The following is a 22257-nucleotide window of genomic DNA, read 5'->3' on the forward strand; positions in this document are numbered from 1 at the left end:
TTATAGGTTTATCGGCTCCCACAAAGTCATATTTAAGGACACATGAAAGAAAGTTCTCTCAGCTCTTAGTGCCAAATCTCAAGTCTTAGTGTCAAAGATGGTTCTGCTTTTAGCTTGTTAGTCATGTAACTGATAACTGTTTCATGTCTTCGCATAGGCCACTAGCAAAAGGAAGACTTTACAGTCTGCATTTAATAAAATGACTTTACTTTTCACTTCTTTGTTTTCCCTTCCCGTATTTTCTCTTCACCTTGACTTCTTTATTTTTCTTGTTTCAATACAGATATTTTTATAAGTCATCTCAAAGCTTTTTTTTTTTTGTAACAAGGCAGGCGATAAGTGAAATTGATCATAGTATAAATAACCCTGTTGCATAACTGTTGCTTTACTTCTCAGGTTCCCCTCCTGATTATAGGCTCATGAAAGACAAGGATCAAGCCACTTCATTTGTTTCCAGCACTGTGCGTAATAATATACTTTGTAGGTGCTCAATTTATGTTTTTTGACATTTTATTTCTCCCCTACTGAACAGCATTGCATACCTTAGTCCCTCAAGTTTATTTAATTTTTGAATCCATGAAATAAGATTTCTTTAACATGGAGCTGAGGGTCAGCAATGCTAACAACACGTATAGTTTGTTCTCAACTGTTTTTCATTGCAGATATTAAGGTAATACAGTTATAAGATCAGGTTTCTATGAACTAGTCCAAGAACCTCATCGTGATCTACTTCAGTCTAAACACAACCAACTTATACTACTGGTAGACAAACCATATGCAAGCAAAGGATACTCAACATATAGATAAAACAAAAGCATTTATTTTTCATGAGTTAACTGAAAAAATGTTCAACATACCAAACTGAATCTTATTGGAACAGATGTATGGGCCATACCATCTATACAATTCATACCTGTCGTATCATCATTATCCCAACGGCGCCGTTGCTCTGCAAGTTTTTGCATACGTGTTTTAACTGAGGAGGCTGCAGTTGCTTCCAATCTTGAGTTCAGCCCTCTCCTCATGCCCAGCAGCGATGCCGGGACAGCCACAGAATCACTGACGGTATCTGCTGCTTGTGGCTGCACCTGAGACACAGGACTTGGAGAACAAGATTTTGCAGATGTTGACTCAACTGGTTGTTTATTTTCCAAGTTAGAAACTTCTACTTCAGTGTTGTCAGAACAGTGTTTTTTTGATGGCGATGGTTTCGTACAAGATTTCTCTACATTAAAAAAGATGAAAAAGACATTCAAATTTGTAATTTCTCACATGAAAAACTTGAGGGTAGATACTTAACAAATTAATAAAACATCACCCCTCCCTATTCTTTTAAATGATTTTAGTTACAACCAGAAGTATGTAAAACCCCATTCTCTTTCAGCAACTCAGAAATCGATATGAAAGATCTTTTCAAGCAAACACAATTTATATTATAAAAACCTTAATGAAAAGATATTTAGAGTTAAGCTATGGGGACGGAAAGGCACAAGAAGGATGCAATGGACTCTGGGGACTTGGGGGGAAGAGCGGAAGGGGGGCGAGGGATAAAAGACTACAAATATGGTGCAGTGTATACATGGGTGATGTGTGCACCAAAATCTCACAAATCACCACTAAAGAACTTACTCATGTAACCAAATACCACCTCTACCCCAATAACTTATGGAAAAATAAAAATAAATAAAAGATATTCAAATAATATTTTCAAAATATATGCATAACACTTTATATAGTGTTAATAGTAAATAAAAAGTGCATACACACAGAATAAGAAAGCATTCTAACAGATTTTAAAGATTATACAGCCTAATCACCTCATCTCCAGATAAGAAAAATCAAGCCTAGAGAAATTCAGTTACCTGCCTAAAGTCACACAGCTGAGCCAAGTGTAGAAACCAGGTTTTCTGTTTTTGAAACATTCTTTCATGGAAAATAACTAATAAACATGGTTAGAAGGGCAACTGGCTTGAGGTTTAGGATTACGACAGGAGACAGAAAAAGTGACTGAATTATCTGGTCAATACCAAACAAATTCACCAGTACAAATATTTAACATTTCATATTTCAAGCTTCTATGAACACCTATAAAATAACTGAAAAAGCCCTAAAATTAAAAAAAAAATCTATTGGAACCATAAGGCATATTATAACTATGACTGAGTTTCAATATATCTCCTGGAAAATTAATATTTTAAAAGAAGGTACATTTCATATGAGGTCAGTTTCGTCAATTGCCTAAACAAACGTTCCGGCAGTGACCAAAATAGTATCAGGGATAAATCATGATTGCCCTCGTTGACATCAACCTAAGTAAATATACATCATGAAACTTTCTAATCTATTTTTTCCCCACTCCACTTTTATGTCTCTTTTTTTCTTTTTTTGAGATAGGGCCTCACTCTGTCACCCAGGATGGAGTGCAGTGGTGTAATCTCAGCTCACTGTAGCCTCAACTTCCTGGGCTCAAGCGATCCTCCCACCTCAGCCTCCTGCGTAGCTGGGACTACAGATGTGCCACCATGCCCAGCTAATTTTTGTATTTTTTGTAGAGACAGGGTTTTGCTATGTTGCCCAGGCTGGTCTTCAACTCCTGAGCTCAAGCAATCTGCCCACCTCCGTCTCTCAAAGTTTTGGGATTATAGGCGTGAAGCCACCACACCTGGCTCTTTTTTCTTTTCTTTTCCTTTTTTTATTTTTGAAACTTTCTAATGTTTTATAACTCATTTATGGATCTATTTTCTATGAACACATCTAATAATTTTTGAAAGTGTTCCTGCTTTAACATGTAATACCATCTGGAAATACGGAATTCTTCTAGTTTACAATTAGCTAAAACAGTAAATGTGAATTTCTACCTAAACATCAAAATGTAGTTTTGAACTTCTACCTAAAGTTTAGGTAACACTGGTTTCAAATACATAGCACTCAATAGTACAAACCCATCTCACAGTGAAAACGAAGATCCTGGACTAGGGTCAGGCCCCTGTTTTCCTGGCTGAATACCATATAATATGTAATGTATTTCCTTCACTCTCCCTTCAAAATGGATAAACATATGAAAACTAATTCTTGTTCTATGGTTAGCTTCCAAAATAACTGAGCTAGCCCCATGTACACTTCTCTGCTTTTTTTTTTTAAAAAAAAAACATTGGTTTTGCCCTCTGTAATTTTTTTCCATATTTTATTTTACAGTTGTATTACAGTATTTTACAGTCGTACTGAGGAAGATTATTATCTCCAGACTATTCTACACTCCAGGAAAAGACTAAGGAGGCTGGCTGATGCTGGCTAGGAATCAATCCTAGGATTGAGGAAAGAGTAAGACTACAGGTGAGTTTGTGTTTGTGTGTATGTGTGTGTGTGCTTGTGTTTAACTCCACCACTTCTGGAGATTAACAACCTAAACTTTAGAGAGTTGGTTCAGCAAATAGAGGGTGAAAAAGGTTCATTAAATGTCAAGCATGGGCAGTGTGCCTTCCATTGCCTTGCTGGTACCGGAGACACCATCCAAACTCAGTGGCCAGGTGTTCTGCCACCTCTGGGATAAAAAACTACACACTACTGTAAGTATAAATGTTACCCTACTCCTTTATTTTTCTTTCCTTGAGGTTTTAAGGATAACTTCAGAATGAAGAAAATAAAGTTCAATCAATTAATTTGAAATATTTTTTAGAAGAAACCGTTCCAACCTGATAGGTTCTAGGCCTAATATAATAACTCTGAAATAGAATAGAAGGCTGTTATTTCCCCCAGAGGCTGTTACATTTGTCTCCCAAAGAGCTTGGTTCTTCTATATGCTAATGAAATGTCTGGGGCTTGTCTCCTTCAAAAGAAAAAAAAAAAGTAAATGTTATTTTTCCCCACAAAGTCTTTTACCTTCACCACCTGAGAGGGGCTGCTGGTTACTTGCTTCTGAAAGTGGCTGTCTGGCTCGCTTAGCATGAGTCATAGACCTTGGAGCTGCTGTAGGCCTCTCAGCCATTTTTCTCTGAAGATTCTCTCGCCTGGCACGGGTTCGCTCCAGCAGTTTCTACATAAATAAATATATCAGTGTTAAAACACAAGTTTAAGCAAAGGTTCATAAAATTGCAGTATCTTCTAAAATCACCAATTGCCATATAGGATGACAGTTAAACACATTTCAAAAGTGAAATCCTAAGCAATTACATCAAGATTCACTAAATGAGTACTCCAATGTCATAATTATTACAGGAATATTACAGGGGGAATAAAATATGTAAAGTTAGTTATATAAGATTTTTAATGGCCACAGATTTTTTCTGCTTTCATCAAAAGACAGAATCCATTTCTTCATCTTTAAATCTGGGCTGGCCTTGTGATCTGCTTTGACCAATAAAATATGGTACAAGTGATATTATGAGACTTTTAGGCATCAAGAGATTTTACAGTTTGGGGTCTCTTTCTCTCTCTGCCACTAAGTGAACATGCCCAGGTTAAGTCTACTAGAGACACATGGCCCAGGTGACGGTCAGTATCAACTACCAAACATGTGAATAAGGCCATCTTAGACCATCCAGCTCCAGATAATCTGCCAGATCACTGAAGATTCCTGCATGACCACTGCAGAGACAAGCAGAACAGCCCAGCTGAGTACAATACAAATTGCTGACCCACTGAATCATGAGAAATAAGAGTATTGTTTTAAGCCACTATGGTAGGCAAAATAATGGTCCCTCAAAGATTTTTTGTCCCAATACCCTAAACCTCTGAATATGTTGCCTTTCAGGGCAAAAGAGACTTTACTGACGTGATTAAGAATCTTCAGATGGAGATAATCCTGGATTATCTGGTCAGGCCCAACATAATCACAAAGGTCCTTACAATGGAAAACAGAGAGGCAGGAAGATCAGAGTCAGGGAAAATATGACCATGGAAGCAGAGGTCAGACTAATGTGATTTTTGGCTTTGAAGATGGGGGAACGGGACAAGCCAAGAAATACAGATGGCCTTTAGAAACACGAAAAGTTAGGAAACAGATTCTCCCCTACAGCCTCCAGAAGAAACACAGTTCCACTGACATGTTCGATTTTAACACAGTAAAATCCATTTCAGACTTCAGAGTGAGACTCTGTCTCTAAAGAACTGTAAAATAATGAATATGTTATTTTAAGCCACTAAATTTGTGATAACTTGTTACAACAGCAAAACTAATAGAGCCACTAAAATCTGGGGTGGTGGTAAGCAGCAAGAGATAAATAACATATTAGTCCTTTGAAAACATAAAACACTTCCTGAGAGGAAAGAAAAACAAAATAATCTTATGTTTTATTTAATTAAATATTAACATATAATAAAATGGTTTTAAATTGAAATCTTAGCCATTCCATAAAGTCATGAATACTCCTTTCTACTCTGAATCAACTGATGTTCCTATTTTAAGTCAATTTTAGTAAAGCTCAAACACAAGACCCTGTAAAACAATTCATTTTCTTTCAAATGCACACAACTAAAGGAGGTATGCAGATTATTATTACTGCCTTGCATACTCAGATACAGTAGTTAGTGCAGGCTGAAAGATTAAATTCCATTTGACTCTTAATTCCTTAAAATACAGTAACAATTTTTTAAAAATCTGAGTATGTAAAAGAAATATGAGCTAAATTTGAAAGAAGGCACACTCTCTACTCTTCTTAAGAATGATTTCTAATTTAAAGTTCATTGAAAAAAGTGACACCAAATTGAAATGCTCTAATCACTGAAAAAATAATTTATGAACCAAATGGCTTCCAAAATACAAGACCTTCACCCGCTAAATAAAAGTCCTTCAACAAATTCAAGAATAAGCATATTGTTTCACAAATCCATACATGTCCGATAATTTCCCCCCATGATACAATATGAGAACTAAAAATAAAATACTAATCCTCCCAACCAACTGAACAGATCCCCTCTTGATGAAGGGGACCCCAGAGAAACCTTAAAAACTGAGTTCTCAGCCATGATGGGACAGGAGGCTGCCTGCACCTTGTTATACCCCTCCTTTTGCTGTTTAGACACAATAACTAATGAGCATTAATGTTAAATAGAGATCATAAGACTGACAGAAGACTCTTTGTAGCAATAAGATATCAAATTATAAACAGGATCAAGCCTGGGCAACAAAGCAAGATCCTGTCTCTACAAAACATACAAAAGTTAGCCAGGCATGGTGGGGCACATCTGTAGTCCCAGCTACCTAGGGGGTGGGGTGGCTGAAGCAAAAGGATTACTTGAGCCCAGGAGTTCAAGGTTGCGGTGAGCTGTGATCGCTACTGCACTCCAGCTTGGGTAACAGAGTGAGACCCTGTCTATAAACAAATAACTAGGACCTAAGGCCATGCCAGGCAAGGGTTAAGTACAAACTCCCTACACTTAAAAAATAAACTATCTTCTAACTGCCAAAGTTTTTCTTTTACTCTAGTAGCTGAACAAGCACTGTCCTTGAGATACGCAATAAATATTAAAACAATTGCAGCTCATCCTCCATCAGACACTGACTAACCCTCCTGCTCCACAAGCTACAACTACAGCTTTAATTGGACAAGAGGTTGATTTCAATTAACTCACTCTCAGTAAGAAGCCCACCAACCATGAACTGATTCGGCCAGTTTACAGAGGCTGCTCACTTGAATGCCTTCATGTCCCCACCTCACCTTTTGACATATAGGGCCCAACTGTAATGTATTTACATGTTAAGTCTTCATCCCAAAGTGAACATGGGATGCATGTAACTGCACGTTTGTTCAGTACCCACCCATCAGGACCTCTTTGTAAATACTCATAGCTCTGCCTATAACCTGTTGAATATGTATACCTGGCTAACCCTTTAGGCATAAATCCCTGTTCCAGCTTCTCCTCTCTTGAAGTGCCTGTTTCCAGTCTCTGCCCGAAGCTATTAAATATGTTTCCCAGCCTGTCAGGATGGCCACACTGTAGGCTGTAAGCCTTTATAAGAAAGTCTCTGCTGGGCACAGTGGCTCATGCTTGTAATTCCAGCACTTTGGGAGGCCAAGGCAGGCGGATCACTTGAGGCTAGGAATTTGAGACCAGCTTGGCAAACACGGTGAAACCCCGTCTCTACTAAAAATACAAAAATTAGCCAGGCATGGTGGTGCATGCCTGTAGTCCCAGCTACTTGGGAGGCTGAGGCAGGTGAATCACTTGAACCTGGGAGGTGGAAGTTACATTGAGCCAAGATCGCACCATTGCACTCCAGTCTGGGTGAGAACGAGACTCTGTCTCAAAAAAAACGAAAAAAGAAAAAAGAAATAATGTCTCCTTTCTAAATTAATAAATTTGTAATTTTTCAATTGCTATATCTCTCACTTCCCAGATACAACACTAGCCTAATTATATTCATTCATGGACATGCCCACATTCCATTCTGGTCAGTTAGAATATTTGTGAGTCAGTACAGCTTCAGTTACCATGAGCAGTAGGTCACAACAAAAGAATGTGATTTTGTCATTCAAACATATATGAATGTTCTATTGCTTACATTAGATTAAAAAATTCCCAGATTAAAAAAAATTAAATAGATACGCAAAAAAATTCCCTAATCTGTGAAATAAAGCTATAAACACCAAACGTTATTAATTTAAAAGAAATTATATATCTGAAATATATAAACTCAATAGCTCAATAAAAGTAGCTGTTCCTTATAATAGTATATCAGGAATTTTAAAACTCTTTTAAATACAAGGTATATTCCTTGAACTATCACACCTTTCTCAAACAGTGTAGACATTAAAAAAAAAAAACACTGCAATAACATATTCAAGAAGTAAGATAGCCCACATGTATGAATCTCAGATAACTGAAGCTTATGGTCCCTGAACAACTTTTGTCACATACACCCCAAAGTCATCTCTGACAAATTTTTCTAGGAGATTTTACTAATTTCCTTGCCTTCTTTAACACAGTAGACTCAATATAAATTAACTTCTTATTATTTTCAATATGCTCTAGCAGCTCTTCCTCAGGGACCTTCATTTAATTCTGGAAAATAAGAGAAATTCCACTAAAAATGGTAGTGGCGTGTTTATTTGTTTACTTATTTATATGCAGCCTGCAGACATAAAAGGATCTAAAGCATCTACAATAAAATATGCTTCTGTGAAGTATTTTAATTATAGCTTTTTCCCTTTTAAGGTTTTTATAAAGAAAGTTCTGTATTGGTACACTTCACTCTGGGTTTCTTTGTAGTATTCTTGTACTGGGATGACTATCACCTGTGAGTAGAACTTCAAACTCTTGATGTTATGAGTAGTGAGTTTATGGTTTTGTCACCTGGGCGACAGTGCGAGACTCCGTCTTAAAAAAAAAAAAGAGTGCCAGAACAGTATCAGCGACGGCAGGAAGACCGATGCAGAACAGTCTTGTTTGAGGAAAAGAGAGTTTACCATGATTGTAACCTTTCTCAACTGGAGTTACCAAAATAATTAAGCCCTAATACCCTGGGCATTAATGTAATAGACTTATTTCCCATGTTTGTAGGGTGGCATTGAATTATCCTTGGGGAAATTGAGAAAATAGTCTCTCAATTTTCCTGTGTACCATGGTTCTGAGAGGAAACCCTGGTTGAGAAAGTCATTTTATACTGACTTTCAGTCGATAGACAAAGAACTGTACCAGTAGCTCATTTCACTGTGCAAATGTTATGAATGCTATAATTAAGCACCCAAGAGTTGGAATCAATTCAAGTAGTTCATTCATTACCTATTAAGGAAAAGACGTCTAAGCTGTTTTTCCAACTGCAAGTGATCTAACTTTTCATAATACAAACCATACATATTTCTAAGCACATCCTAAAATGATCTAAACAGTTAAAGTTTCTTTCAATTGAGATTTGTACTACCTTCAGAATGACATTTTTAAGTAAAATGAAGTGCAATTTTCAGCCAACTTAAAAATGCTTTGTTCCTGTCTGTTACTTAGGAAGACACATAGGACTAATGTTTTAAGGAATCCTATTCTAGTTTAGATAAAATAAACACAACCTTTTCGACCTCAGTGTAAGTGAAAGATATTTGGTGCATGACCAGCCCTATTTTAAGGCTAATACAAAATTAGGCTCTCGATTTTTCTATTAGAACCTTTAAGGAAGGTGAAAAAAATTGATGTATTTGTCCCAAGATGATTAAGAATTTGAAACAGAAAAATAGATTATGTCATGCTTGAATATAAGTAAACTCTAATTGCTAAAACCTGTAATTAATATCTTATACATAACTTATAGAATTATAATTACATCTCCCCGAAAGAATTACCACTCTTCACAGCATTTAAGTTTCTGAATCAGTGTAAACACAGTTTTAGGTCCACTTGCAACACTCAAAAACTAACAGTTTGAAATTTGCACAACAGCCTAAAGAAAGAGGAACTGTCCTGGAATAAAAGAGAGTGGACAACTGGCAACAAAACACTCCCGAATGTGACAACGCACATTTTCCACAAAAGCTAAAACTAAAGAAATCGACACAATAACCATGTAACCCATATACAAAGGAACAAAAGATGAAATAAATACTGTAATGATATGCCCCAGAAACACCGAAAAGTTTATTTCTTTGCTCTAAAATCGTGAGCTGATAGTTTTGCTCGGTACACTTGCACTGTTTCAATTAAAATGGTCAGTCCCGGGTATGAACTTCTTCGTTAGTTAGCTGAACAATGGGATCTCAAGGACTACTGGCTTTTTATGAACGAATGCAGTCGTTTCTAGCACCTGCTTGTTTTAACGTTTTGCTGTCATTTCATCAGCATCTTCTCTGCGGGCTGCGTGAACTCCGCAAATCACACATCCCACTGCCTTTCCCGGCGGCAGCCGCACTGAGTCACCGGCCCCCGACTCCGCCCTGCAGGGCATTCCAGCTGCTTCCAGCAGGACCCGTTCCGCAGGCCTGCGCCTCACTCTTGCTGCGCCAGGACTGCAGAGGGACTTGGTAAAAGCGGGGGCTGAAAGACCTCTCACTACGGCCTTTTAGGGCAGACTCAAAGCCTTCCTCCCTGAGTTTTATCTGTAGGACCGGAACAACAAAATCTCAGAGGAACCCACCAACCACAGCAGGCCGCAGCCGCGGCCACTGCTCGGTATCCTCAGCCAGCCCGACCCCAGCCCGCACACACTGCGCACGCGCACACACGCGCCCTCCGCCCGGTGGGGGTTCGCCCAGAGGTTGACAGAGGGCGGGGGGGGGCCTAGAGCTGTGGGTCATGGCTGGCTGCACCCGCAAACTCACTCACCTCCGTAAACGGATCCATCGCCCCAGGCGTCGGACTATGAGACGATGGAAACGGTGGTTCAAATTCAGGAAGAGAAAAGTGAGTCTCAGCTCAGTGTGTCTCCTGGAAAAGACCAGGAGTCTGCGGCGGGGTAACTCTCCCACAACCAGCTGACCTCTCCTCTCGGCTTCCAGTGTCGGACTCGGCCTCTGCAGCCGTTCAAATTTGAATTTCAGCGCCGAGCTGCGAGCATGCGCGCTGGGCGGAGCCGGGGGCCCTCTCCCCGCCCCTGCGCTCGGTCACGTGGCCGCGCCGGGCCGGGTGGTTCCCAGGGGCGGCCGCGCCTACTTCCCCGGCCCCCTCCCAGCCCTCGCCGCGGGGTGGAGGCGGTCAGCGGGGCGCTTCCTGCCCTCCAACCGTGTTGGGTTCCCGGCTCCACCCCCAACGACCACACATTCCACTCAGCTTTAAGGCGACTGCTTCACACCAACCGCGTTTGGGCGTTCCTGCCTTCCTTCATTCCTAAATAAAGTATTAAGTTCGGGAGTAGTGGCGCATGCCTATATTCTCAGCATTTGGGGAGGCTGAGGCTGGAGGATCGCTTGAGCCCAGGAGGTCATGGCTGCAGTGAGCTGTGATCTCACTACTGCAATCCAGCCTGGGCGGCAGAGTGAGACCCTGCCTCAAAAAAGAAAAAAAAGGATTAAGAGCCCTTGTGTTGGCCGGACGTAATCCCAGCACTGTGGGAGGCCGAGGCCGGCAGATCACAAGGTCAGGAGTTCAAGACCAGCCTGGCCAACATGGTGAAACCCCGTCTCTACTAAAAATACAAAAAAATTAGATAGGCATGGTGTCGTGTGCCTGTAATCCCAGCTACTCCGCAGGCTGGGGCAGGAGAATTGCTTGAACTGGGACCCGGGAAGTGGAGGTTGCAGTGAGCAGAGATCACACCGCTGCATTCCAGCCTGGGCTACAGAGCCAGACAAAGAGCCCTTGTGTTTCAGGTGCTGCTAGCCCGTTGGCCTTCAGTAGCTTTGTTTCCCAGGTCACACCCAACTCCTAGTCCCCAAAAGGGGGACTGCAGGCCTGGCCCTCAGAAAAGGCAGGTCCGGTGGGTCCCCGACACTCTAAGCCAATGAAATAAAGCTAAAATTAACAGACTGTGTGAAGCGTTCGTGCACAATTTTTTATTTTAAATTCCATCCAACTGTGTACAGTGTTAGAGCGGGAGGAATTCTGACAAGCCCTCTATCTAGTTCAATCCTTCCTTTTACAGCCGAGAGAAGGGACGCTCGAAAACGTTAAAGGAACTGGTCCAACGAAATGAAAACCCTGTTCTCAGCTCATGATCCGTTTTCTACACTAGCTAAGGCTGTGTCTCCTGCTTATTCTTTGTAGAGTACTCCAAATTGTAAGATAGGTTACATAATTTCTGTATCAGATTCATTTCTTCTATAACAAGTCTGTGTAGGTAAAGATGACAGTTCTTGATTTGTTCATGTGAAAAGTTAAGAGTGACTGTCCATGAGCCGAACAAAACAGAACTATTCCTCCCAACTAAGTGGTTTCAATATGTTTAATAATATGTCCATCTTAGCAGTCAGTCAACATTACAAAAAGTATTTACTAATATTTTTAATTTGAATTTTTGTATGATAGATTGTACGTGATGGAAATCAGGGCAAGGGGTAAGGGAAAGATTGCTTGGGGTCAGGGCTCCACCCAGTTAGCCAAATCGGTTAACCCATGGGTTTTTTTTTTTTTAACCTTTGTGGGGAGTCATGGACGCCTTTCAAAATATATTAAAACTGACCCTCTACCTAGAAAAATGACCATTTAATCATAAACTATTTAACAGGATTTCGTGAAGTTCATGGACACCAGGCCAAGAACTTCTGATTTAGCCTGTTTGTATTTTAGTTTACTCATCTGTGTAACAGGAATAATCATCTACCCTGATTTCCTCAGAGTTGTTAGAAGGGGCAGATGAAAAATGGAGAGACATAATCCAAAAATATTCCGTAATAAGTAATAAGACACTGTCCGAGTGTGTAGTATATGGAATTATTAATATTTAACCCAGAATGTGTTACTTATGAATAAAGGAAAAAGATACTTGAATTTTTTTCAAGTGTGACAGGAAAGGGGTGTATGTATTTGGGGCGTGTCTGTGTGTGTATGCGTGTTTTAAACAACATTGGAAAATGAGTCATTAGAAATTTATGTAGCCGTTGTGCCTTCTGGCTATCACTTCTATGAGCCTTAGTTTCTTTGTGTCTGCCTCAACTAGATTCTAGTTAAGACTAAAAGAGGTAAAGCACCTAGCGTAAGATAGCTACTCACAACATTTAGTGTATCTTCCCTCACCATCCCACTATGTCTTTGGTTTCTATCTTGATAATGATGATGATAGTAATAATGGCAACCATCACAATTAAATAACTCCTAAGACTGAAACACCTACTATGTGCCAGAAACTGTGGTAGATATTCAAGTCTACTCTCCTAGGGTACTACAATTGTCTCCTACCATACCTCCTTTCATTCTTAACTCCCGGCAGTTCATTCTTCAGTTTCTAGGCTAGAATGATTTTTGTATTTTTAAAAATTGTGTTATATAACAAATAACAAAAAAATTTGAAAACAAAAAAATTATGTTATGAAATACAATAAAGATGTGAATAATAAAACATAACCGTATACCAGCCACCTAGCTTAAAAAAATATAAAACATCCCACATGTACTTGAAGTCTCCCGTGTGTCCCTTCCTATTCTCATTCATCTTCCCACTCTTCCGGGCTAAAACTGTCTTGATTTGATGTTTATCATTCCCATAGAAATATGTATACTTTTATCACATCCACATGTATATGTATATCCATAATAATATCTAGTGTTTTATATATGAATTTTATTTGCAGGATGTAAGTCTTTCTGCAACTTTTTCTGGCCCAATAATATCTTTATGGGATTTATCCTCACTAATAACTATAGCTGCATTTCATTCATGTTCACTGCTAAATTCTATTATACAAATATACTTGTAATTTATGTACCCATTATCCTGTTAATGGACATTTAGCTTATTTCAGTTTTTCATTCCAAAGATCCCATGACGCCATGACTATCCTTTACATGTACATGCAAAACTTTCTCTAGAGCAATATACCTAGGAATATTATTACCAGATATTAAAAATAAACTGCTCTTCAAAATGGTCATAACAAATGATACTCCAGTCAGTAGTATATGCCCCTGGCTGCTGCTCTAGTTCCTCCCCAATGTGTGGATACATTTTAAATTTTGCCATTCTTGTTTGAGTGCCTTTCTCTTATCACTAGTGAAGGTGAACATGATTTTGTATTTATTGGACTTTCATATTTCTTTTTCTGTGATTTTCAACTTTATATCCTTGCCCATTTTTCTGTGCAATTATTTGCCTTTTTCTTATGGATTCATAGGGTTTTTGTTGGTTGTTTACTATTTTCTGGGAAAATAAACTTTGTTGGTTTTTCGGCTTGCCAATTTTTTGGTTTGTGGCTTGTCTTTACTTTATGATGTTTCAGATGTACAGAAGTATTTAATATAACTAATGATACACACACACACATACACACATACACATACACATATACCATATGTATTTTCCTTTAGGGTTTGTGTTTTTTATGCCTTAAGAAATCCTTCCATACCCTGGGATAATAAAGATGTTCTGCTGTACTTTCTTCTAAATATTTTAAAGTATAGCTTTTCATGCTTTTGTCTTTAAACTATCTGGATTGATCTTGTTTTTTTATGGATAACCAGTTGTCTTAGCAGCAGTTATTAAATTGTCCATCCTTTCTCTCATTGACCTGTAATACCACTTTTATCACATATCAACTTTTCTTTTTTTTTTTCCCTGAGACAGGGTCTCGCTCTTTCGCCAAGGATGGAGTGCAGTGGCCTGATCTCGGCTGACTACAACCTCCGCCACCTGAGTTCAAGCAATTCTCCTGCCTCAGCCTCCCAAGTAGCTGGGACAACAGGCATATGCCACCAAGTCTAGCTAATTTTTGTGTTTTTAGTAGAGTTGGGGTTTCCCCATGTTGGCCAGGCTGGTCTCGAACTGCTGGCCACAAGTGATCCACCCAACTAGACCTCCCAAAGTGCTAGTATTATAGGCATGAGCCACCGCGCCTGCCCAACAGTTCTTTATTTTATTTTATTTTATTTTATTTTATTTTTTGAAATAGGGTCTTGCTCTGTCATCCAGGCTGGAGTGCAGCAGCACGATCACAGCTCACTGCAGCTTCAAATTCCTGGCCTCAAGCAATCTTCACATCTCAGCCTTCCAAGTATCTGGGACAACAGGTGCATGCCACCACACCCCGCTAATTTTTAAAATTTTTTGTAGAGACAGGATCTCACTTTGCTGCCCAGGCTGGTCTCCAACTCCTGGCCTCAAATGATCCTCCCACCTTGGCCTTCCAAAGTGCTGGGATTACAGGTGTAAGCCACCATGTTCAGCCTCAACTTTTTATGTACACATAGGTCTATGTCGGGCTCTATTCTGTTCTACTGGTCTATCTATTCCTCTCCCAATATCACACTATATTAGTTATAAATGTTGATGTCTGGTAGGGCAAATTCCAATTCAAGTTGGATTATTTTGCCTCATTGTTCTTCCACATGAATTTTAGGGTCAGATTCTTAAGCTCCAAAAATAAAAGGAAAAAGAAAAGGAAATCCTCTTCTGATTTTTAATTCAAATTGCACTGAATTTATCACATAATTTGGAGAGAATTTGCATCTTTGTGACAGCAATGCTACCCATTTATGAGCATGGTATATCTTCATTATACCTGCTAAAAATGTCTATAACAAACTTACATAAAGATCTGTAAACTTTTGTTAAATTTATTCCTACGTATCTTTGTTGTTGCTGATCTTTTTAGTTTTAGTAATTTATTTATACAGAGGGATCTTTTTCAAATGTAAATTTTGCAGTGTCAATTCCTTGTTTGGAGCTGCTCTATGTCTTTCGTTGCAATTAAAATGATATCCAGTAATATCCTTATCATACCTACAAGGCCATGCATGATCTGGAACCTACCTGCCTCTCCAAATAACCTAGTATTCTCCTAACATCACAATACTTTCCCTTTTTTTTTTTTGTTTTCACTATGCTCCAGCTTCAGGCCTTTTTTCTGGTCATAAAAAAATGCCAAATTTCTTCCTGCCTCAAGGACTTTCCACTGCCTGGACACTCTTCCTCTAGATTTAGCTCGTCTGCTCCTCATTATTTGGGCCTAAGCTTGCATGTGCTACCTCCTGAAAGAGGACTTCTTTGATCAGGTGGCCACCCCCGTCTTCTCTGCCCACCAATCACTTTCCATTCTATTACTCTGACTTCTTCATCACATTTGCCACTATCTGACATTATTTTAGTTATGTATTTATGTTTATTAGCTAGGCCTTCCTACTAGAGTGTAAGCTATGGCAGTGCAGGGACTTGTTTATAGCTGTAACCCAGCACCTTCTGGCACATGAGTGCAGTAGATACTTGTTAAATAAATGAATATAAGAATAACTCTTATTCCTATTTTAGAGATGGGAAAACTGAGATGTATAGAGGCTAAGGGATTGGCCTAAATCAACAAAAGTGTCTTCCCTACTTATTTAAATAAAACACAAAACTTCCCAAGTTATTTAAATAAAAACCACACCATAATACATTAATTTAACAATAGAACCAAGAGTCTGAAGTAGAAATAACTAGAGATTAAAGATAGCCCTGGAAAATGAGTATTTGCTCCTTCTAAGACCTGCTCTTTTAAACAAAGGAAATAATAATTATGTCTTTTGCAGATAAGATTGCTGATAAAAAGGCTGAAAAACACAAAAATTTGAAAGCAGGGACTGCAACAAAGACCCTCCAAATGCTGTATATTTACAGTTAATTTTTCAAAATACAGTCACACACATTTGTATTTTATATTTTATACTATTTTTATACTTTTAAAAATACTATTTATATTTAATTTTTATAGACTATTTATACTTAATTCACAAAGTAATACAATAACACAAATCTTCTTATTTTTACAGGGAGAGAAAAGGCCAAGACCTAATCATAAGGCAGTGGCAAGAAGAGCTAAACTCAAGTTCTCTACCTCAGGTTATTTGGCTGAAGGGCCACTTCTTTGACACTTTTTAAAATTATTATTATACTTTAAGTTCTGGAGTACATGTGCAGAATGCGCAGGTTTGTTACATAGGTATACACGTGCCATGGTGGTTTGCTGCACCCATCAACCTGTCATCTATATTAGGTATTTCTCCTAATGCTATCCCTCCCCTAACTCTCCACCCTACTACAGACCCTGGTGTGTGATGTTCCCCTCCCTGTGTCCATGTGTTCTCATTGTTCAACTCCCACTTATGAGTGAGAACATGCGCTGTTTGGTTTTCTGTTCCTGTGTTAGTTTGCTGGGAATGATGGTTTCCAGCTTCATCCATGTCCCTGCAAAGGACATGAACTCATCCTTTTTTATGGCTGCATAGTATTCCATGGTGCATATGTGCCACATTTTCTTTATCTAGTCTATCATTGATGGGCATTTGGGTTGGTTCCAAGTCTTTGCTATTGTGAACAATGTCACAATAAACATATGTGTGCATGTGTCTTTATAGTAGAATGATTTATAATCCTTTGGCTATATACCCAGTAATAGTATTGCTGGGTCAAATGGTATTTCTAGTTCTACACATTTATTATAACGAAGAAACAACAACCATCAAAGGATGTTATCTATATGTTATTGAAAAGGGCTATTTTACTTGTTACTACTCTCTACTATTAATGATTAATGATTAATGGTACTAATCTCTACTATTAATGATTCTTATTGTCACATAGATTTTTTTTCTAGTTTAATTGATGAAGATGTTTCAGATTCCAGAGTAAGCATGAACATATTGTGCTTTCTGAACATATTATATTGTTTCCAAAAACCAGTGCAACTACAGGCATAACTCCTTTATTCAATAGACTAATCTCAAAATGCATACAGCTTTAATCTCCTTTTTATTTTCTCTTGTGGTTAATAAGGATATTAAGATAATTCATATTTAAAGGACCACAGTAAATCCTTTCATAAAGAGTAAGAATTATTTTATGTACTTATCACACCATACTTTTTATATTGGTAACTTTTCTTTTCCATACCTAGATTTCTTAAAGCTATTTTTGCCTGGGTGTGGTGGCTCACGCCTGTAATCCCAGCACTTTGGGAGGCCAAGGCAGGTGGATCATGAGGTCAGGAGATCGAGACCATCCTGGCTAACACGGTGAAACCCTGTCTCTACTAAAAATACAAAAAAATTAGCCGAGCCTGGTGACGGGCACCTGTAGTCCCAGTTACTTGGGAGGCTGAGGCAGGAGAATGGCGTGAACCCGGAAGGCAGAGCTTGCAGTGAGCCGAGATCGCGCCACTGCACTCCAGCCTGGGTGACAAGGCGAGACTCCGTCTCAAAAAAAAAAAAAGCAAAAAGCTATTTTTACAAAATTTAATTTTTTAGTGATATCATAGAAGTCACTCTTAAATATTACAGAAATAACAGAAGCCAGTGTTTCCTAAATATCAGAGTCAATTTATTGAACATCAAATATAACATCTTAAATTTTCCTCCCGTGCAAACAGACATTTTGCAAATCTTTTTTTTTTTTTTTTTTTTTTGAGACAGACACTGTCACTCAGGCTGGAGTGCAGTGGCACAACTCTGCTCACTGCAACCTCCACCTCCCAGGTTCAAGTGATTCTCCTGCCTCAGCCTCCCGAGTAGCTGGGATCACAGGCACCCGCCACCATGCCTGGCTAATTTTTGTATTATTATTATTATTATTTTTTAGTAGAGACAGGGTTTCATCATGTTGGCCAGGCTGGTCTTGAACTCCTGACCTCAGGTGATCTGCCCACCTCGGCCTTCCAAAGTGCTGAGATTACAGGCATAAGCCAAAGCGCCCGGCCACAAATCTTCTTAAATTTGATACAAGAGAATGTAACAGATTTATTGTACTCCATTGATGTCTGTCATGAATTTAGTGATCTTCTAAACACTTCAAAAATTTCACCTCACATGCTATTTCCAGACCCAGGGTTCATTTATTCTTTCATTAATCCTTCCAAATGTTGAGGTTCAGGACATACACTTTCACTCTCCTCTTTCCTGCTTCTCAGAGTCTGACACCATCCCAGTTTTCCTCAGTCCCATTCATGCCTGGCACTTAATAGGCCCTCAAGAAATGTTTGCTGTTTGCTGATGTATTCTCCGGGACCACAGTCTCCTTCATTTTTTTTTCTTTTTTTTTTTTTGAGATGGAGTCTCACTCTGTCACCCAGACTGGAGTGCAGTGTTACCATCTTAGCTCACTGCAACCTCCACCTCCCAGATTCAAGCGATTCTCCTGCCTCAGCCTCCCAAGTAGCTGGGATTACAGGTGCCCACCACCATACCTGACTAATTTTTTGTATTTTAGTAAAGACACGGTTTCACCATGTTTGCCAGGCTGGTCTCAAACTCCTGACCTCAGGTGATCTGCCTGCCTCGGCTTCCCAAAGTGATGGGATTACAGGCATGAGCCACCGCACCTGGCCTCCTTCCTATACTCTGACCTTACCATTCCTCAAACCTTCCAACTGTACTGACCTCCTCCTCCCTTTTCATCCACCCACATGTATGACCACACATGGACTCCAATCAACACTTGGAAATGCTCCAGCTCCAAGATTTCAAAGCCCAAACCTGGTCTCCTGATTCTAATCTTGCCTCCTTATCTCTTTTTCACTGCTGCTCACTCCTCCTAAACCTGCAAGTCCCCTCCCCCTCCCTTCCAGTCCTAACCTTCAGTTCATTCTCCTTTTTCAGCTTTGGGCCCTAACTGAAAATATTATAGCTTGGGCTTTATAGCTATGCCCAGGTGTTAACCTTGATCTCCTACCATACCCTTTTCTAAGAGGCCACATGCCTCATACGTAGCTCAATCTATTTTGAAAAGGAGGCCAAGAAAAAAGGGAGTTTAAAACAAAACAAAACCACCAGCCTGGCCAACATGGTGAAACCTTGTCTCTACTAAAATTAGCTGGGTGCAGTGACGCACACCTGTAATCCCAGCTACTCGAGAGGCTGAGGCAGGAGAATCGCTTGAACCTGGGAGGTGGAGGTTGCGATGAGCCGAGACCGTGCCACTGCACTCCAGCCTGGGCTACAGAGCGAGACTTTGTCTCAAAACAAAACCTTAGAGCCGTCAGGGAATTTACAGATCACCTAATCCAGCTCCTTAAAATAGTAGATGAGGAAACAAGACTGTGAATAGTCTAAGATTTCCAGATCCTGCCATCATCCTTTCTTGGGTCTCTTCCCAAACACTGCCCACCCTCCTTTAAGCCTCACTTGCTCCTTCCCAGCCAGACCTCAAGAGAAACTATTTTAATACCATTCTCCTTGGTCTCTTGTCCTTCTTGCCGCACTTAACTTGCTAATCTCTAACTGTTCTGTTTTCCTGGCTTGCTCAACATTGCCAGAAAAAGACAATAAATTGAGCCAATTCCATTTCAAATTTATTCCACTGGACCATTAATGTTGCTCAGAATCCATTTGAACAATTTGAATCAGAATCCATTTGAATCCCTATCACAGTCTCGATCACATTTCCCATCCCACCCCTTTATTCTCTGCAAATGACCTTACCACCCACTTTGCTTAGTGTTCAGTGCCAAGGAAAGCACTCAGAGATGAGAACCCAATCACCTGCTGTTCATTCCTGAACAAACCCTGCTATTTGCCACCTCTATGGCATGCTCATCCTACTCCCACTACCAAAATGCCCTGCTCATCACCTTTGAATTTCTAAATACAAATCCAGCTGAATATTATATCTTACAAGATTTCTTACCTAGTCCAAAGTGAGGTCATCATCCACCTCAGTACTCAATTTGCACCACTTTATTTTGCCATTATTTCAGACTTACAGAAAAGTTGTGAAAGGTTTACATGTACACACATAGAGAGAGAGAGCAAAAGTGGAACAAAGATTCCTGGATCCCAGGAATCATTCAGATTCCCAATATAGTAACATTTTACTACATTGGCTTTATATTCTCTCTCTCTCTCTCTCTCTCTCTCTCTCTGTGTGTGTGTGTGTGTGTGTGTGTGTGTGTGTGTGTACTTACCATTGTGTTACAATTACCTCCAGTATTCAGTAACATACTATAGTAACATACTATAGTAACATACTATACAGGTTTGTATATATAGTAACATACTATACAGGTTTGTAGACTAGGAGCAATGGGCTACACCATCTAGGTTTATGTAAGTACATTCCATGATGTTCCCACAATGACAAAATCACCTAGTGACACATTTTTCTCAGAACATATCCCCATCAGTAAGTGACACATGACTGTACATATACACATATACTTATATATATTTACGTACATACATACTCTGAAGTGTTTAGCGGGAAAAGGATATCATGTCTACAAGCTACTCTTAAAACAGTTCAGAAAAAAAAGTCATATATGTATATAGGTATATATATATGTATATAGGTATATATGTGTATATAGGTATATATGTATATAGGTATATATATATATACACATACATACACACACAGACACACACATGCATAGTTATAGTTACATGGTCATATATGTTACTCTCTATATATGTACACGTAGATAGATAGAAAGAAAGATAAAACCTTGTGGGTTCTTATTCCTCTGCCCCATAACCAAATGACTGAGAACTCTAAATTCTTCCCAGAATGCTCTTGTCTGCCTTCGTACACTCCCCAGGTGATCTCATCAGCCCCACTGACTTAAAAATTCCATCCAGGTAGTGGGGTTCATTCCAAGATGGCCGAATAGGAACAGCTCTAGTCTGCAGCTCCCAGCATGATTGACGCAGAAGATGGGTGATTTCTGCATTTCCAACTGAGGTACCTGGTTCATCTCATTGGGACTGGTTGGATAGTGGGTGCAGCCCACGGTGGGTGAGCTGAAGCAGGGCAGGGCATCACCTCACCCGGGAAGTGCAAGGGGTCGGGGGATTTCCCTTTCCTAGCCAAGGGCAGCTGTGACAGTATGTACCAGGAAAATTGGGACACTGCCACCCAACTACGGAGCTTTTCCAACGGTCTTAGCAAATGCACACCAGGAGATTATATCCCATGCCTGGCTTAGTGGATCCCACGCCCATGGAGCCTTGCTCACTGCTAGCGCAGCAGTCTGAGATCGAACTGCGAGGCAGCAGCCTGGCTGGGGAAGGGGCGTCTGCCATTGCTGATGCTTGAGTAGGTAAACAAAGCAGCCAGGAAGCTCGAACTGGGTGGAGCCCATCACAGCTCAAGGAGGTCTATCTGCCTCTGTAGACTCCAACTCTGGGGGCAGGGCAGAACTGAACAAAAGGCAGCAGAAACGTCTGCAGACTTAAACATCCCTGTCTGACAGCTCTGAAGAAAGCAGTGGTTCTCCCAGCATGGTGTTTCAGCTCTGAGAATGGACAGACTGCCTCCTCAAGTGGGCCCCTGACCCCCATGTAGCCTAACTAGGAGACACCTCCCAGTAGGGGCCAACTGATACCTCATACAGCCAGGTGCCCCTCTGAGACAAAGCTTCCAGAGGAAGGATCAGGCAGCAATATTTGCTGTTCTGCAATATTTGCTGTTTTGCAGCCTCAGCTGGTGATACCCAGGCAAACAGGGTCTGGAGTGGACCTCCAGCAAACTCCAACAGACTTGCAGTTGAGGGGCCTGACTGTTAGAAGGAAAACTAACAAACAGAAAGGAATAGCATCAACATCAACAAAAAGGACATCCACACCAAAACCCCATCTGTAGGTCACCATAACCAAAGACCAAAGGTAGATAAAACCACAAAGATAGGGAGAAACCAGAGTAGAAAAACTGAACATTCTAAAGGATCACAGCTCCTTGCCAGCAATGGAACAAAGTTGGATGGAGAATGACTTTGACAAGTT

At 39.9% G+C, this 22257-nt stretch overlaps 2 protein-coding genes across 9 annotated transcripts in view; one reads left to right on the forward strand and one right to left on the reverse strand.

The window, feature by feature from the left end:
• Positions 1–10545, reverse strand: part of ANLN (anillin, actin binding protein) — a 63607-nt gene extending 53062 nt beyond the window's left edge. For 6 of the 8 annotated variants that reach the window (XM_063726022.1, XM_063726021.1, XM_054559309.1 and 3 more), the window contains exons 1-3: positions 10249–10512; positions 3880–4033; positions 914–1225 (exon numbers count right to left, since the gene is read on the reverse strand). In XM_063726022.1, coding sequence (XP_063582092.1) covers positions 914–1225; positions 3880–4033; positions 10249–10266 — 484 coding nt within the window. In that variant the 5' untranslated portion in view covers positions 10267–10512. Of the gene's footprint in view, positions 1–913; positions 1226–3879; positions 4034–10248 lie in introns of all 8 variants that reach the window. The other 2 variants (XM_063726020.1, XM_024249498.3) reach the window with 2 other exon arrangements.
• Positions 10204–22257, forward strand: part of MATCAP2 (microtubule associated tyrosine carboxypeptidase 2) — a 66132-nt gene continuing 54078 nt past the window's right edge. The window contains exons 1-2 of the mRNA XM_054559313.1: positions 10204–10326; positions 16318–16387. Of these exons, the coding sequence (XP_054415288.1) occupies positions 10219–10326; positions 16318–16387 (178 nt within the window). The 5' untranslated portion in view covers positions 10204–10218. The remainder of the gene's footprint in view (positions 10327–16317; positions 16388–22257) is intronic.

Source organism: Pongo abelii, chromosome 6 (assembly GCF_028885655.2).
Source record: "Pongo abelii isolate AG06213 chromosome 6, NHGRI_mPonAbe1-v2.0_pri, whole genome shotgun sequence".
Taxonomy (NCBI): domain Eukaryota; kingdom Metazoa; phylum Chordata; class Mammalia; order Primates; family Hominidae; genus Pongo; species Pongo abelii.